Source organism: Poecile atricapillus, chromosome 2, assembly GCF_030490865.1.
Source record: "Poecile atricapillus isolate bPoeAtr1 chromosome 2, bPoeAtr1.hap1, whole genome shotgun sequence".
Classification (NCBI taxonomy): domain Eukaryota; kingdom Metazoa; phylum Chordata; class Aves; order Passeriformes; family Paridae; genus Poecile; species Poecile atricapillus.
Genome location: NC_081250.1, coordinates 88,266,504 through 88,285,199, shown reverse-complemented (window position 1 = coordinate 88,285,199; position 18,696 = coordinate 88,266,504). Strand labels below are relative to the sequence as shown.

Here is an 18,696-nt window from a genome sequence, read left to right as displayed (position 1 = left end):
AAACAACATAAGTTTGGTTTTAGTGATCCCAGTTTTCCTTTACTTAGGAATACTCATTGTTTTTGTATGTCCCACTCCTTGGCTGCAGAATGAAAGTTTACCCTCTCTCTTGTTATTGCAGTCACCCTGCTGTGGTCTGTGTTCACTTCTCATGTAATGCTGGGTCTTTTGCTTCAGTCCAATAGTCCTGGCAATTAAGTGATACTCACATGTACTGCCTTCTTATCCCCTCATTTTCTCTTCTTTCCTCTCCACATGGACATTTTCAGAGAATGCAAAATTCCTTCTCTGTGCCACTTACCATGCTTTAGCAAAACAAGTGGTATGTGAGATTCTAAATATGATTAAAGGAAGTTTAGCTAAAAGTTCATTATGGCTTATTTGTTCTTTACTTTTTTAACTGCTTTTGAAGTATGGGCAGGGAATTAACCCAGTCTACCCTCCTTCCTCCCAAAAAAGGGGAATACTAAACCCAAAAATGAATGTTTGGCTTAGCATAGCTGTTAAGTCTCCCCCCCTGGCTGCCACACTGAAGTTTCACAAGCAGTGCCTGCTCTCATTACATACTCATTAATACACATACATGTTAACAGGCGCTGCAACACTTCCCCTGGCTGCCATTTGGGAGCACACCTAAAGCCCATTTTGATGTTGGAGAAGGTATTGTAATGATACGAGGATGGGTGATACATCTCCCAGCACATTCAGTGTGCCAGCAGCGTGAATTTTTGCTGCCAAAACCTGTGCAAATCACCAGCAGGCTTGCTCCGAGCTGCAGATGGGGGAGGACTGAGAGCAGTTCTGAAGATGTTTGTGGAAAGCTTGAGGATTTTTAAATACTGGAAAATTGCATTGGTTTGGTGCAGGAGGAATGTTCAAAGCAAATAGAGGTGGGTGTGGTAATTGTTGAAGGTTACTTATGACAACCAGACCTAGAAGCCTGGAATTTTTTTAAACTACTGTTCAGCTATAGTAGGGGAGGTCTCAACTCTTAGAGTCAACCACGAGGCATGATAGTTTGAGCCTGCTATTGCCCCTCCAGCCTCCCCATGGAGAGGAGAGAAGAAAGTGCCACCATTTGCACTCCAAGTGTAACTTCAGACAGGTGGAAGATGACTAGAGGAAGAGTGGGGAAAGAGGGGTATGGGCAGGGTGCAGGAGAAAGCCTGTTCTGGGACACAGGTGGAAGATGTTTCTGCAGGGCTGCACAGTTAAGTTCTGCTACAGGAGACGGGGGATGGCAGCTGGGAGGATGGCATGGAAAGGCAAAAAAACCTTTTGTTTTATAAAAAACCCCTTGTCACTCACAGTTTACACCAAAATGGAAGTCCTTGCGTACCGGGCCTGTCATGGGTGAGGACTTTCCTGTCCTGATCACGTATTGATGTTAGCACATCAGAAAGATAAGGGCACAGCTCAGGAGGAATGTTTGTATTGTTAGGTAGGAGTGATGTGTCACAACTGAAGTTGTAGGGCTGGAAACCAGTTTAGGAAAGGATCTGATGTTCTTGAAGACCACAAGTTAAACATGAGTCAACAATCCCAGGCTGCATGGAAAAATGTCATGTTCCAGTGTATAAACAGGAGTAGATCCTGTAGGATGTGGGAAGCAGCCCTTCCTCTTTGAAATGTGTTTGCAAGGCCTCAGCTGCAATGGGGTGTCCAGTTCTTAGCACCACATGTTGGAAGCAAGCAGGGGCGGCTGGGTGGACAAGGATAGCAAGGTGTCTCAGAGCTGTAGGGAATGTAGAGTGACCTGTGAGGGGCAGCTGAGGAATTCAGAGCTCTTCAGATCCTTAGGGGAGATGTAAAGGGCCATTTTCAAAAAGACAGGCTTCTATAGTAAGAAGTAACCTTCTCACTGTGCCTGTGATGGGAGATAAAGTAGTGACTTAAATTGCAGTAAAGGAGACAGAATAAACAAGTGTAGATATGCTGAAATCAATTGCACAGGAGGGTCACGGAGTCTCTTCTAGTGAGGGAGGTTCAGTACAGGTAACACAGGCCCACATAGTTTGGTTTTGAAGGCTTTCAAAAACTTTTCTGTTCCCCATTTTCCTATGTCCTCTTAACACTTGTGTGTGTGAATTGTACACTAGAGACATAGTTTGATAAAGCAGTAGGTGACTGGAGCACATGAAATCTAAGAATGTCAACTGAAAATAGCTTTTTGGGTAAAGGGTAAAGAGTAAAATTGAGACAGAGGACTAGAAATGTAAAATGAAAGGTTGTAAAATAGAAAATTTTAAAATAGAAATTAGTAGATATGTGTTATTTGCCTTGTTCCTCAATGTGCTGCTTTTTTGGTCAGAAAAAACTAATTAATGTGAATTTGAGGCTAAAGGCAGTACTAACCTTTTTGTGAACACTGAGTTACTTTTTTGAAGGTTCAGTCTCCAGAAACTGAATCCTCAGGAGTGCTTTTTCCTGAGTGGGGGACAAAGAAGAAATGTTTGCTTCCTTTGCTCACTTGCCTGTAGGGCCGTACTTCATTTTCCTTGAAGGATAGGAGCTCTCTGCATAGGAAACAGCTGGAGCTTTTTGAGAAAGCTACACAGGTAAATAGCAGAGAAAGAGGAAACCTGCAGGACAGCCAGTTGATGTTTAAAAAGTAAACCAACGGTGTAACATTGGCATACCAGGAGAAAGGATAAAAACTACTGCCTGTCCACATAATGCACATAGTCTGAGAGCATTACTTGATGATTGGGGAGCAAGTATAAATTCCTGGAGGTCAGGAGTATGAATACTTTATAGTCAAAAAGTTGGTTCGCTGAAAGTAGAGATTTATTTACATCAATAGATTGAGAAGGATACATGAGCATGTTTTCTGTTCAGGTAAGCCAGATAGAAGCAAGCAATAGAAAGCAAAGTTGGCAACAAAAGGATGCATCGAATGGAAAAGTGTCAAGTCTCTGTATTTAAGACAGTGGAAGAAAAGTGAGAAACATGTGATATAATGATGTCAGCTTGTAGAAATTACAGTAAGATATCTAATATGCCCCTAAAATATATATGAGAGAATACACAGAAAAGGGATTTGCACTACTTACAATGTTTTTATTTGGTACTGTCACCTTTTTTAGTTGGCAGGCTCTGGGGCTGCTGCAAGGCGTGTTGTTTCTGATAGTTCATAACTTCTTGGTAGTGAGGGTATCTATAAATGCCCAACCTCATATGCATCTGAAGTGCAAGAGTTGGCTGACCCTGAGATGAGTTTGCCTCGACATCTGTCAGCTGCTGTCAGCCCTAGAACAGTGCAGATGACCACACGCTTTTACATGGGCTGGCAGATTTAAGGTGGGATTTCACGTCGGAGCTCGCTGCTTGGGTAGTGACACCCCGTCTGGAGCTTTGTGACCTGCTGTCCTCAAGGATTTCAGTGCATAGCTGAACATCAGCTTTGCTGGGCTCTTTACTTCTTTGATGTAATGGTCTCCTTACATTTTACCTTTACATGTTACTCTCCTCTCTGGACAGTCAAGAAATACATCTAGAGAATTTGGTGCACATTTGCCCTCAGGCCAGAAGTTAATTCAGCTGGCTCGTTCAGTTCCTCAGCTCCTTCTCATTTCAGCAAGGAAGATACCTTAGGCCCACAGCAGTATGAGGAGTCAGTGTAAGGATTTGGTGTGATCCATTTTGAAAAGACCAATTGAAAATCTGCTAAACCAGCCTGCTGGTGGGTAAAATGTAACAACACACAGGGCTTTGTGTCTTGAAAAAAATTGAATCAGATGAAACAAACAAAAAAATAAGATGTGCTGAGGCTCCAGCCCCAAATTTACCTTATTTCCCAGCAGGGTTTTAAACATGTGAACAAAACCACCTATCTTCTCAGTAAAAAAATGTCACGCCAACCCTAGGCCCTTGAAGGGAAAGTGCAGGAGAGCTACTACAATTAGTGTGCAATCTCATTAGACTGTACCATTTTCCCCCTGTAGGCACTTGCTTGATTTGATTATAGAAGTAAAGATTTAGTGCAGTTTGAAAAGACAGACTGGTCCTGGATTATCTGAGCTCACGAAAGCTGTCCCCTGTGCATCAGACACCTATTTGTATAGTTTCCTTAAGGCAAAAAAGGCATCAGAAGTGGCTTTATTGGCGGTGGTTGCTTCATGCTGGGAACCTGCCAAGATTAATATATGCAACATTCCCCTCCCCGTCTCCTGCTTTCAAATAGTAACCAGCATAAAAGTATTTTTCAATTAGTACCCAGTCAGAAATCTCATGTTGTCTGAAGTTGTTACTAAGAAGACAGTGGTTATTAATGATGTACCAAGCTGCGTGTTTCAGTATAACTTTGGAAATTATGCAGATGTGTTTATTTGGTTATTTTTGCTTTGAATCACTAAGTAATCTGCAGAGAACATATGTAGCAAATATCTTAGGTATAATTTATTTATTGTTCCTTTAATTATTCGGTTTGTCTTCATTCCTGTTGTCAGGTTTCCGGCTGCTGTTATTAATAAAAGCAAACTGAAAACCCATACAGCTGAAGATATAATTTCTTTAGCATATTTCAAATAGGCAGGGGATTAATCTTTTGTTGAAATGAATTGATTTACTGCAACTACTGTCTAATGCACTACTACAGAATAAGTTAAAACCTTATAAAAATTTTAAGCACTCCTCTGAGGAAAGCACATTCAAGTCGTTTGCAATATCTTTGTAGAATTATCTCAATCTTTTTTGGTTGCTGCAATTGAGAGAAAATATCACTTCTAGAAATTCAGTGTAATTTCAAACAATAAACTGAAACAGCATCAGTTAAAGCTAATGAAGAAAAGCAGCAGTGTCATTTGTCACCTCTCAGTTAGAGATGGTGAATTAAAATGTCAGTGTGTCCCCGTTTGCCAGTTATTGTAGTCTGACAATAGTTAATCTCCTAACTAAACACATGCAAAAAACCGCCACCAAAACCCAAACTAGTTATCCCAGCATAGGTACCATTCCTTTTTGACCAAGTGCTATTTTGTATGTTGGAATCTGTAAAATATTTTATTTCTCAATTTTTCCCTAAGTCAGAATTTTTTTATATAGCTATTTTAGTGACATACATTTAGAGACATGTACATTCTCAGGAATGTAGTGTTACTCTGAGACTGTTCCTTGGTCTGCTCTTCGGACAATTTTATTTTAAAGGAGTTGTTTTCTGCTTCATGACTTTCCTATCCCAGGACAGATTCTAGCAGAGACTGTGTATTGTGTAAAATCAAAAATAGTTCTGATCTTAAAGTCATACCAACAAGCAGAGGCATCCTTTTTCCTCATATGATAAATCTTGTGGATATAGAAAACTGTAAAGATTTGGGATATACCTCATTAAAATTTGTATTTACGAAAGAGCTGTGCATTTTTTCCCAAGAAAGTTTTCACTCTGTCTCTCCAAAAGTACAATTGGTGCTACTGTTTACTGCTCTAATTTGAACTGAATTTATTTTGTAGCTATCCATTGAACAACAGCGATCTGCATCCATTCAACATTGAGGAGAATGGTGGAACTCCATATACCACAAAAATGGCTGCAAGGCACCACCACCACCATCGGCATCACCACCACCACGCCAATTATGGTGCCCTTGCTCCCGAAAGCAAGGACATTGTTTCTGCTGTTCCAAACCCAACCAGTAAGTCCACAGCAGTGATTGTTATTTCAGTGATTCTGGTGCTTTCAGGGGAAGGGAAGGGAAGGGAAGGGAAGGGAAGGGAAGGGAAGGGAAGGGAAGGGAAGGGAAGGGAAGGGAAGGGAAGGGAAGGGAAGGGAAGGGAAGGGAAGGGAAGGGAAGGGAAGGGAAGGGAAGGGAAGGGAAGGGAAGGGAAGGGAAGGGAAGGGAAGGGAAGGGAAGGGAAGGGAAGGGAAGGGAAGGGTGCATTTCAGTTCTCCTCCTTGAAGAATGTGCTTCCTGTTATTATTTGCTAGCTTTGTGGCATGTGCAAATGAGACAAGATTTGCAATTTCCTTGGTTTGCTACAGGGTTGTGGGATTTGGTGTTTGGTGGGTGTTCCATAGCTGAACAAATACCCCATTAGTCACAGATACTGTCTCTCTAACCACTTGGCACAGGCTCCTTTTTTGTTGTTACCGTGTGTTTGTATAGTTTCACAAACCTACTCTCTTCAGCTATTGTCTTTTGCTGATCTGTCCAGCTGGCCCTCAGCCCTCTTTGTTTGGATCTTGGTTTCATGTCTGGGCACAAGCAGCAGAAATTTTGGAGCACTGGACATACAGCATCTTGCTCTTAGTTTGGGTAATTGGAACAATTTCAAGCTTTAGCTAGCAAGACTGGAATATTCTTGCTTCCTTAGTGGAGAAATTTTTGGCTTGTAGAAAGCAATGAGGAGAGAAGCCTATCCATTCCTGATGTAGTCTTGGGGAGTTTGGGTGTAAGTCTCTGATGCTGAACGTGACAGGCATTTTTAAACATATGGAAGTATGGAGCTTGGCCAAATATTTTTAGGTTTACACAGGAACTGGAAGAGAAACATCCCTGTTGTTGAGCAGTCCTACTCCCTGCTCTCCAGATTCACAATCTCTGCACTCTGCAGCATCAGATGCTGAAGCTGTGTAAGAATGTCAGATGACGGGCAAAACAAGATATGATCTATTATATTCCATGTCTCTAGGAAACTGTGAGTTCTTCCATTGCCCAGATTTTGCCTTCATAACAGTAAATGACCCTGAGATAGCTAGCCATTATGGAATCTTTCACTCTGGTCAGGTAATCTGACAATTTTCAAATTCCTGAAACCAGGGTCTTGGACTGTACTGGGTGACCCTGACTGTAAGCTGTCCCACCTCAGCAGTATTGCACAGGCATCTACTTGGACAAGCACTTTAATCAGACTTTATTTCAGAAGATCAGAAACATTTTCTTTCATTTTCTTTACGCAAGAGAATTTGGCAGTTTTTAGGAGAGAAGCTAAAGAAATAAAATGGAAGGCATTGTAGACATTTAAGGAAGGAATCCTGAGCAGTAATACGACTTGCTTGCTGAGGCTTTCAATAAAGCTACTCCCTTAGGAGCAACCTCCAGAAGATGTGCCGCTTTCCACTGACTGTACACTGCACTCCAGTGATCCTTCATGCTGGGAAGCACATGGGGCTGGCATGGAGCGTGGCCAGCCCCTGCCTGGCACAGCCATGGAGGCTCAGAGCAGGCTGCTGGGTGCTCCTGTGCCACTGACAGGTATTTGCATCTCGGCCCTGCTCTGCAGCCGCCGTCATCATCCAGGAGGGGAGTGCAGACTGTCCTGGTGTGGGACTGCTGGGTGGCTCCCCTGGCCCTGCACCTGCTGGGCCGCTCTGTCACAGGGCTGCCCTGGCTGCAGGGCTGGGCCCAGGTGCTGGGGGATGCTGGCAAGGCTGTGCTGGAAAACCTCTCCCAGCTGGCAGCCTGGCACACTGGGAGGCAGTGACCTTTCTGGGGGGTGTGCCAGCCCATATTTTCCTTTCCCAAATTAGATCTGAAGCATGCCAGGAAATTCATTCAGAGCCAGCTATGCTGCTGCTGAGTGTCCCGACCCAGAGGGCACTGCTGGCCCTGCTTGCCCCGACCACCTCCTCGGGGCTCCCCCCATCCAGCCCACAGCTCCATGTCAGACTCCTGGTGCCCCAGCTTCAGCCCCAGCACTGCTGATGGTGGTCTCCAGCTCCCCACAGCCCTGACATGGGCCCACCTGCAGGAGGAGGTAATTAAACAGCAAAAACCACAGAGCACAGGGTGTTAATTCCAGCAGTCTGTCTCCTCTCAGGTCACAGAGCCTTCCTGCTTCTCCTCATGGCAGAAATAACCTTAGAAAAAGTCTAGAAGAATACAAGGGCAAACATCAGGTTCAGTTCTCTTTGTGCCCAGTGAGTGTTGCCTGTGAGAGGAAACTGGAGCCCAGGAGGCTCCATGTCCTCTCCCAGACATGGGGAGAGTGAGCCCTCTCCTCCAAACCTGGCCCTGGTGATGGGGAGCAGCCCCCCTGGCCTGTCTGGCAGCTGCCATGCTCTGAAAGGGACTTCAGAAGCCAGAGTGTGTGGCACCTGCTGCTGGAGACAGATTTACCTTTCTCTTCACTTTGTCTGCTGAAGACTGGTCCACAGTAACTACTTGGTGCAGAAGAAGAGAATCAGTGCTGGTTCCTGCCCAATGCCAGTAGCACCAAATGCCAATTCCCAGATTCTCTAAAGGGATGGGACACCTCCAAGGGGAGGCTGGAGTGCAGCTGTGCTGGCTGCTCCCAGCTGAGCTATTTAGGCAGCTGTGCATGCAGTGTGCTGGGTGTCTTAATGCTGCCGTGCTGCCCCACTGCAACCCATTGTTGATCCTCTGTGGCACCTGTGCATCTGGCTGAAGATGCAAAGCTGATTTTCCTTGAGAAAATAGATCTATATATATAATATATCTGGCATGTTTATGCTGTGAGAGCAGTGGCAGTCTGGGTAGGAGCACTTCCCTTAAAAAGGAATCAGACTTAACTCATTTGCAGCTTGGGGTGACAGGTCTAAGTGCCTTTTCAAGGTTGGTGCTCAGGGGACTAGGGTTGGTTTGTTTTTAATGGTTTCATTAAAATGCTGCTCAGGCTATTTCAGCTGAGAAAACTGTTGTAGAGAGCCTGTGGGGAAGGTTCACAGTGCATGTACTGTAATGGTTAGGAACATGCTGGCCATTGTCCATTTGCTGGGGACATGGCACAGTGTGTGGGACAAGAAAAGCCAGGCAGAGAGGAAACACTATCAGCAGTGTGCCTCAGGAACGTGAGGACATGGGAGAGTGATGTCTGGCTCCAGGCTCTGTGGAAAGGCCAGTGCCAGCAAAGTGTTTCTAGGAAGTAAGTGGTCACTAAACTGGGGACGCTCTCAGGAAAGAGGGTGCTTGTGACCAAAATATCTCAAGTGGAAATGCCTGAAGAGCAAAAAGGTCTCATGGAGCAAATATGTTATCCTAGCAGAAACTTCCCCATAAGGCTGACAGAGGTGACACCAGCACTTCACCTACCTTGTGCTTTTCCATGGGACCACAGGTGTTTTGTGACTTGTTCCAGTTGCTATGGACTGGACTCATCACTGGGCTCTGAGATGGTTTTGAATTCGTCTAAAGTGGAACATGGAGTGACCCACTGATATGTACCCACCATCAGGCTGAAAGAGGGAGAAAGCATCTGCCTTTCTTCCACTTACATCTATTCTGAGAAATGCCAAAATTCCAGTGCAATTAGCGGGACATGTGCAGGAGAGAGGTAAACAACATGTGCCCAGCTAGGGTTCCTTTAAATACTTGTGCATGTTTCCCAGCAAACACACAGCACAGGACTTTGTTACAGAAACAAACTGAAGACAAACCTGGGCCAGACCTGCCTGATTTTTCACATTCCAAGTAATTTGTCTACTTCAATTACTGAAGGAAGTGAAATCCAGTGAAACAAATCTGACGTGTGTGTTTATGAAGGCAGCTCAGCAGAAGATGTTGTTTTCCTGCATTCAGCCTGATTCTTGTACTCGCGATGCTTCTCTTCACCACAAAGCTAATGTACGTGGATCACATCTTGTGGTGCAGCACATCTTCCCCCAGCGTATCCCAGAACCCCAGTCCCACTCCACGCAACAGCAGTTGGCTTTACAGGGAAGAGAGGGTGAGCCGCTTGCTGAGCCCAATTGGCACGGCAAGGTCATGCATGGATTACCACGTGCACAGGAGCAGATTCACCGGCAGCAGCTGGGGCTACCACTGCGAGCAGATGCCAACACGTATGCAGTGCAGCTCGCAGAATTTTTATGACAGAAGCTGAGGAACGAGAAGAGGGGACCCAGGTAGCCTCTTGAACTCTGGGCTGAGCTTGCAGGTTATCACTTCAAAAAAAGGCATCCTTTATTCCTGAGCAGCTCGCTACAAAAGACCTTGCATAACCCTGAGCAGAGAATGGTCTAACACAGAATGAGTTTCAGGCTGAAAACAGCGCTTTGAAAAACCACGATGCTGCCAAATCCTTTCTTGGAATGAAAGCCTGGGTTTGCCAAGACTTAATGCTGACTCAGGAAATTTATGCCTTTTGTAGGAATTCAATTTTTTTGCCTTTTCTTTTGTTTGTTTTTGAGGTTGAGTTAAAAGGATAAGCTGGCCTGCTTGTCTTCTAGAGCTCTCCCTTTAAACAAGTGGGAAAAAAAACCTAGTTTAAAAATCGGTTTTAAATAATAGCAAACTTGAATAATTTAAATAAGGCACTTTCTCCCCCCCCCCCCTTTATTTTCTTTCTTAGGAGGAACACAGAATGATTGTTTCTTAAAAAAAACCTCCCCATCATCATGTCTGATTATATGGCTGTGGTAATTTATTCCCAGGGTATCAGGCAGTTTCACATTCTCATACGCACAGAAGCAGCTGTGATGTGGGAAATGCTGAACTCTGGCAACACTAACTTCTGATGAAGGACCACCAAGAGGAGGTCAATGCTGATATTGCAACCCTTTTAGGACATTATTACCTCAGGGTCTGATAATGTTTCACTAATGCCAAAACCAGCTTTTTGCTTATATCCCTATAAGCTGGTTTTAGCAATTTGTCTCTAGTCAGCAAAGCCCTTAATGTATATTTAAACAGCTGTAGAATTAGATCTTGAGTGAGTAATATTTAATATTCTTAGGACAGCTTAAGAACCTGATCCAAAACAAACTGCAGTCAGTGCAAGGTTTTTATTGATTTCAGTAGGCTTTGAATCAGACTGCACAGAACTGGATTGTTCCCAACTGTTATCTAGAATCCATGGCAAAAAGAAATATGGGAGGACCCAGAGATCCGTTAAATCATCACATGATGAAGTTTATTTTTCTCAGAGTACTTGCAAATATGTATATATATGCCACACCATCCCCAAGATGATGACAGAGACCTTTCAGGGCTGTCTGAAAAAGTATTTTTCCTTGTCTTTCTGTGTCGGTGGCTTGCTCAAAATCTCTGTTGACAAAGCACAGCAAATTCCTGACAACAGTCTTAAAGAGGCTGGCATATAAATAAAGATGTCTGAGAGAAGCCAAAAGCTATACTCTGAGCTCTTCACACATCACATGTTTTGAGAGTGGCACCTTGGCTGCATAAATAATCCCTCTGGTGTCAACTAAGTTTTAGAATGTAGAGGGGGTAGAGGCAGCAGGGAGGTAAGGAAATATCTAGCCCAAATCTGGCAAAAGCTCTGCTGAAATGGAAGGATGGGTGAGAAGGAGGAGGGGGAGGAATTGTTTGCTAAATAGAAAAAGGCAAAATGACCCAACAGGCATAATTATGAAACATTTTAGAGGGTCTTACAGAGAAGGTGCTGTGTCGACCGCTGTCTCTTCAAATGCAGTTGAGTGTCTTGCTCTGCAGTTCTTCTGTAGCCTCCCTTCAGACTGTGTTTTTTTCTTTCTTTCTTTTGGGCATCCTTTTAGAACTGAGCTCAGGACTTCCCCTTCTTTATGATGAAACTTCTCATCTGAAGAAAATAGAAACGGAGAGTGTGAAGGTAGTTGGACCATGGCCAGCCCTGCACGTCAGCATGAACAAGGTATAGCATGTACATATGTACTTTTACATGTATGTGTCAGAGCACCTTTGTCACTTCATATTCAAAAGCTGCTGCTTTTTCACCTCCAATTCAAATCAACATTAATCTTCAATTGGCTTGCTTTTAATCACCTCTCACCATCATCTTATGGGACTGGGATTTGGTTTTTAGATTTAGCATTTCAATCAGCTTTGCCTTTTAAAATTTCAGAAGCTGCTGCAACAATGTTATGATATAGTTTTAATTTAGTTGTGAAGAGTTAGTCATCTAGGCAGCCCAGAGCTGTAAAAAAATAACAACACTTTAAGTGATAAAAAAAATCTTGTTTTTCTACATGAGGAGTCCGTGTTATGCCATAAACTCTCCCTGGCATCTGATGTTAGTGGGTGTTTTATGAGACAGTTTTTGCAGGGGTGGCCAAACAGCCATGTCCTGCTGTTTCTGCCAGAGATCAGCAAGATTGTGGCTTTTTGTACCCATGTGAGGCTAAATCCACTGTGCCTGAGCTGTGGGATTCCTTGATCAGGAATATCTGGTTTGCAACCACACAGGTCCTGTGAGCTGGACCCTGTGAAGTCAATGAGAGCATTGCCACTGTCTTCAAAAGAGATGAGTCTGGGCCCCCAGAGACTCTTCTGTACAGACCTGTTAAAAGAAAAGTGGTGTTTTGAGAGTTTTTTGTCAGCTCAAGGAAGAACTCAACTAAATTACTTTACCTTGGTTTTACAAACAGCCTTTTGTTATTGACATTCCTTCAGAAAGTGTTAGGGAGATTAAAAATCCAAGGGGACGTGACCAAGTGTACCAAAAATACAAGCATGAAGGGACTGTATATCTATCCAGCAGTGTCTTTCTCTTCTCTGGATGAGAGATTCCAGGAGATGGAAGTCAAGGCTGAAAATCAGTGAGCCAGGTGTTTCTAATGAGAAGATTAAATACTGGATTTTTTTTTCCAACATTACAGTTAATTGAATTTATTCCATTATGCAGTGGATTTACTATCATTAAGAATTCCTTGAACCATGTTCAGTGTTTGCCATAGGATTGTGGTGTAGTTCAGATATGGACTGCAGTCCTTATGCCTTATTAATGTAGTCATGATTTTTGGAGATTTCTCAATGAACAGAGGAAGGAATATTTTAGACTTTCTCCCAAATCTATTTGGTTTCTAATTTTGTCTAGCTCAAGTGGGAATTAAAAAGATAAAGCATAAAGTCAACAAACTGGGGTGAAATGCAAAAGTCGTCTTTTATTCCGATGTACATTTCTCATGTTCATCTTCTAGAAATATTCTCAACTGGTAATAAGTACAGCTTTTTATAGGCAAAGGTTTTTAAGCACTGACATAGTTTACCAAAGGAAAATTCTCCATCTCAGACTCATCCAATGAATAACCATGTCTTGTGAGAGGACTTGTGTAGCTCAGATGTGATTACTGATACTCTATCTGAACCCCAGCAGAGCGCATTCTCTCAGGTGCAATGTCCAAAACATGCTTTAAAGGACTGTCCTACACTATTGAGCTCACTGAGAGCTGTTTTTTGACATTTAAAGGGCCACAGTGAAGGACTCCCCCCACACTGATCACAGTGCACAACTGTGTAAACCAATCTGACCTATGTTGCACAAAAGATTCAGAGATGTGATCTTAATGGTACCCCTGTGATTTCAAAATGAGTTGATTTACAATCTGTCTTCTTTCTTAAGCTGAAAGCTTAGAACACTTTGGTCCTATATCCCATCATAATGTGCAAGTAATTAAAATATTGTACCTGCAACATCTGCCTGATCTCTGATCCTCTCGCTCGTTCATATTCACTGCAAGTCTGTGGCGGGAGGACTCAGCAATTCTATAATTAAAGGTTTTCTTGGCTTGTCCTGACGGCTCTAGAATCTTGTCTACAGTCAGATGGATTATTTATTTAAGGACTAATTAGCAGAACCCAGTATCATAACAAGTCAGAGCTTCACAATAAATGCAGCTGCACAGCAAATGCAGCCTGTGTCTGCAGTGATGAGTCTGCCATCAGTCAAAGTTTAGCTGATGAAAAAGTCTTGTAATGAGCATCAAGAGCTGCTAAATACTTCTGTTTCTGGCAGAAGCTCAGCAAAAGGCAAGGCTAGAGACATAGGCTGTCTAATGAAAACCCTCCCCTGGCAGTCATTGAGGGTTTGGGTTTAAGAACTGGGCAGCATTCCCATGAACAGCAGCTACCATGTGAATGCAAAAGAGGCCAGCCCCTCAAAATTTATTAAAATTACTGTTTTTAGCAATCTGAAAATTGTACATACTCTTGAAACTGGCCCAGTCACCACTGGAAAGCATTTCAGTGATCCAGCTCTTACATTACAGGTTGTGACCAACAAATAATTCTGAAGTTATTTTGGTCTTTTGCTGGTGGTTTCTACTTCAAGCACCATTGTCTGACCTAGATCCTGGTGAAATGTGTATACAGAGCTCACAAAGCTAAAACAAACAAACCACAGGTCCCTGAGCTCTGAGCAGAGCCTGGAGTTGCCTCAGCAGATGACTTCTCAAGTGAAAGAGAGGAACATGCTGCAAATATTGGGCTAACCCTGGGCTGAAATGCCATAGAGCACTACCCAGCAGAAAGGCAACAAGGCAGGTTTGACAGGATTGAACAACCCCAAAGTGTGACAAGAATTTTTAACTGAGAGTGGGGCATTAAAGTTCCTTTGGTTATGGTAGTTAACTAGCTGCTCAGTCCAGCAGCAAACAGATTTTAATGAGTGTTCAGTGTGTCTAGTTTCTGGCAAAAAAATGTGCTAACTCCTCTCATGCACTGGTCCATTGATTTCTGGTCTACTAAGTGCTTTTTACGGCCTACTTTTGCATCCTCCAAAATATTATGCTTAAATAAAACCAGTGATGCTGTTACAAAGCTGTTTAATTTACTTTATTTCTGATTAAAAAAAAAAAAACAAACCAAAAAACAACCATTTCCACATCTGTTGTGGAGTCCCAGTTTTCACTCTCTCTTCCTGTTGCTAATTGTTATTTTTTTTCAGGCAAAGTGCTTTCAGGCTAGAATTTGTCAGGCTTAATAATCGACCCATAGGAGAATTAGCAAGAAATTGGGTAAATTAGATTCTGCAGTTAATTAATTTGATTGTCTGCTACAGCAAACTTTGTCTCATGGGAATGATGAATGGATGTGTCCAACCTCTTTTCCAGTGCTGTTTGGTACGGTGTACATGTCTGTCCACCTACTGAATGATGAAAGTCTGTTTCAACTTGTGTTTCATGCCCTTTGGTGCTAGCAGACTCCTTAATCTCCAAGACAGACAATCCGAAGTGTTGCAGCTATGAATGTATTTCTGATTTTCTTCTTGGAAGCCTTTCATTACAAAAATGTGTTCACTCATCCCTAGTTGCTTTGTGTGTGTGTGTGTGTGTGTGTGTGTGTTTGTGTGTAATATAAAGCCAAGAATGTATTGTTAGCATTTCTGAAATCTTGGGAGTCTAGTAATTATTAGCCCAGCTGTAATTATTGCATAAAAAGAAAGAATAATAATACATTTCAGATTGTTTCTACCTCTTTTCCTGGTGTTATGCTCACCCTTTCCCTACACCTGTGGGTCCTAATGTTGATGATTTCATTCTGGTGGGGTCAGAGGGGGAATTATGATGGTTATAGAATCATGGAATCATTTAGGTTGGAAAAGACCTTTCGGGCCATCATGTCCAACTGTTGAGCCAGCAATGCCAAGTCCAGCACTAAACCATGTCCCTCAGTGCCACATTTACACATCTTTTAAATACCTCCAGGGATGGTGACTCAACCACTTCCCTGGCAAGCCTGTTCCAATGTTCTATCCAGCCATATTCATGTTTTCTTCTTTCCCCTCACTCTACAATATCCTTTGGGTCCTTTCGTATGTTTTCAAATAAGCCTTTACATCTTTCTCTTTCTTCCTCAATCTACATCTTTGCATTACACCCCAATTTACTGTATGTGGTGGCTTTTACATATATATGCTATATATTATGTCTTCGCTCTCTTTATTGCCCCTAAACCCAATTTTGTCCAATTTCAGGTCTGCAGTTTAGCCAGCCATTGATGAGTTGTTTATAGCCATGGGTCCCCAGTGCCAGACTGTGCCCTTTGCACTATCACTCCATATCAGCACTCTTCTACACCATGTCCTGTGTCTTCCCTTCTCAAGGCCCCTGTTTCCATGTCAGCCCTTCACTGCTTTAAACTACGTTTGTGTTAGAGTCATAAATACCTTATTCTACAAAGAATACTGGTGTTATTGTTTTCTATACAAAATTATTGCTGCTACAGCTTAATTTATTAGAACAAAGCTGCAGGCAGATTGAGAAAGGTTCAGTCAGCCAGCCTGACGAGCCTTAATGCCTTTGCAAACTCTGCTCAGAACTTATAGCCTTTTGCTAGCAGGGTAAAACTATATTCTAGGACTGCCCTGTAACACAGATTGTTTGCTTCCAAATAATACCACCTGCAAAAATATGTGGAACTACCTGCTCCCTGCATAACAGACGCCCAAAGCCAGGGGTTCCAGAAATCATTTGTAGTTTAAGCAAACCCAAGAATGAACCCACCGTGTTGATGTACCTGAGACTCTTCTGTGTGATACATGGATCAGAGGGTATATGCCAGGAAACATGGCTACCATGGTCCACTAAGACTGTCGTGAAGCTAGCAGTGACAGAGGTAGCATTTTATAAAATAAATTTGATACCAAGAACTAAAGAGGTTTACTCCGAGGATATAAGCATAACAAGATTTACTGGGAGTTATATCTTTCATTAGACCAACTAATGGCTAACCTGAGGAAAAGAGTCTGTCTGACAGCTTAATGAGGGGTTTGTTTGTTTGTTTGTTCAATTGTACTTTTTTCTAATAAAGAAGATGCAGTTTGTGCTTGTAAACTTTTCCTCAAATAAGAATAATTGTATAGGTCTTATCATTGTGGTGTCTGTTCATAATTGGTGTTAGCTGTCACATGGTTAAAAGCAATAAATTTCCTGGTGAAAAAGGGGCAAAAGAGTCTGTAGATTTCCACGCACATTTGCAGATGTAGTTGAGTCCCACCAAATCTCAGTTAGGTAGTGTGCTTTCAGAACCTATATATTTGTGTTGTCTTTGTTAAAATTTTACCTCCCACTCATAGTGATGACTAGAGACAAAAATAGACCAGCATTCCTAAAAAAAATATTCATTCTATTCTTCAGTTATCTTCAGTCAAATAGATGTTTTAAACATGCTGTTTGGCTAAGAAGAGGCTATCAATAAATTCACAGAGGCACAAGATCATGAATCTTGCTCTTGGTACAAAGTTTGATGTGGAACAAAGCATGAATCTTTTAAAGCAGGGCTTGGAAATGTTATGTACAGGAGTGGTATTGCTGTGTTTCATTAAACTATTTTTATATTCTGTGTGTGTACTTAATATTCACTTAGCTTTGCAAACCAAAGTCAGTGTCATCATTATCTAACACTCTACAAATCTGCCTTCAGTTCTAGTATCAGCAAATGTAATTGAATTTAAAGTAAATGTTTGGGAGGGGCAAAAGCAAATGTAAGACCTCAATTACAAAAAGGAAAAAAGCCTCTAATTTTATATGCATATATATCTGAGCTTGTTTGACTTTTTCCATTTAAATGCAATTCTCCAGTGTTCTCCTTCTATGGAAAAATAATATTCCACATTAATGGTGAAAGAAATGTAAACATACTGCTTTTATTGAGATCAACAGAATTGGACATGGAAAACTGGAGTGTTATCGGATATCTTAATGGGCTTTTTCTTAATTTCTAAACCTTTTAGGATGAGTTTAAATTGCAATTCTAAGCAAAAATATTATCTCTTTCAAATCAAATGCAAGTTTGTCTCTAGGACTTTCACTAGAAAGGGGCATCTAAGATTCTTTTGAATTGCATAATAAAAATAATAAAATAGGACGTTTCATTAACATCCTGGCATGTTTAGCATTCTAATCACTTCCAAATAGAATACTCTGAGTTTATAAATTATAAAAAAACAATGTTAATAACTGCCAGCCTGGCTCAACTGATGAATACCTAGCTGCTGTCTTTATGCTGCGAGCAGTGAGGATTCTGGAAATATAAAATTTCTTTGTTATACAGCAAAATAAAGTAGAATAAAGCTTTTATTCTTGTAGTAATAGTCTTTGGAGATTCCTAATGTAAACAGGTTTTAGATCTTTGATTTTCTTATAAACTAGTGAATTGAACCATGGAAGATTCTGCATGTGCTTTTATAGACATGAAGTATTTTATTTTCTTTTGCATTCTTTATGACAGTTATACTTTAGGAGGTAAATTGGGGGATCAATGAGCTTGTATGTGAAGATTAGTGACATTATGGAAAAATAGGAACTTATACAGATGCTTAGAACTGAATGAATGTGTGCTGCTTAGAATGGAGGTGCTGCTTTGTTCTGTGATGAAAGTTTACTTTACATCTGGATCCTCAGTGCCACTGACTCTGCGTGTGATAGTCTCAGCTAATCAGCTGTGGGAGAGCAGAATTCAGCAATGGTTCAGGATGTGCTGCTCTGTGGCAGACAAGCCTGTCACTGCCAAGGCAGGCTGGCAAAGGAGCCTCTGATGTATGTTGAGAAGCTAAAGGCCTGGGTCAGGCTAAGAACTCCCACGCCCTGTGTGTGGTTTGTGTGCAGTCGGCATTTCCACTGGGGCAGGGGGACATGGTGGCCTTTGGCTGTTGGCTCAGCAGCTGCTGAGCAGGACAAGTGAGCAGCAACTGCAGCAGTGTCTGCTCCTCTTGTGTGACCAGTCACTAATGGTGCTGCTGCTCCCCTTGCAAGTTTTGCTTGCTTGAAGATGAAACCCTTAAAGTGTGACCTGAACAAGGACTAAAGCAGAACTGAATACCCAGGATTGGCTCCTGAGAAGTGTGCACCTTCTAGCAGCAGCTTTCTCTTTCAGCCAGTTCAGCCACCATCAGCATCTGGACCTCTCAAAAATCTCAATGTGAGACCTGCACATCAGATCTCACACTGGGGCTCTCCATTAAATGGAGTCATCTGCACAATACTGAATACAGCGGGAGATTTAGATCTTTTGAGGATTCCCAGCTATAGAGCACCCCTGGGAGCTTTTATCTTCCTCTTGGTCAGTGTGGGAAAATTGGGCAGTG

At 42.3% G+C, this 18,696-nt stretch overlaps 1 protein-coding gene across 1 annotated transcript in view; it reads left to right on the top strand.

The window, feature by feature from the left end:
- Positions 1 to 18,696, top strand: part of EPB41L4B (erythrocyte membrane protein band 4.1 like 4B) — a 167,678-nt gene that overhangs the window by 89,281 nt on the left and 59,701 nt on the right. Inside the window, exons 16-17 of the mRNA XM_058833180.1 lie at positions 5,449 to 5,630; positions 11,411 to 11,526. Of these exons, the coding sequence (XP_058689163.1) occupies positions 5,449 to 5,630; positions 11,411 to 11,526 (298 nt within the window). The remainder of the gene's footprint in view (positions 1 to 5,448; positions 5,631 to 11,410; positions 11,527 to 18,696) is intronic.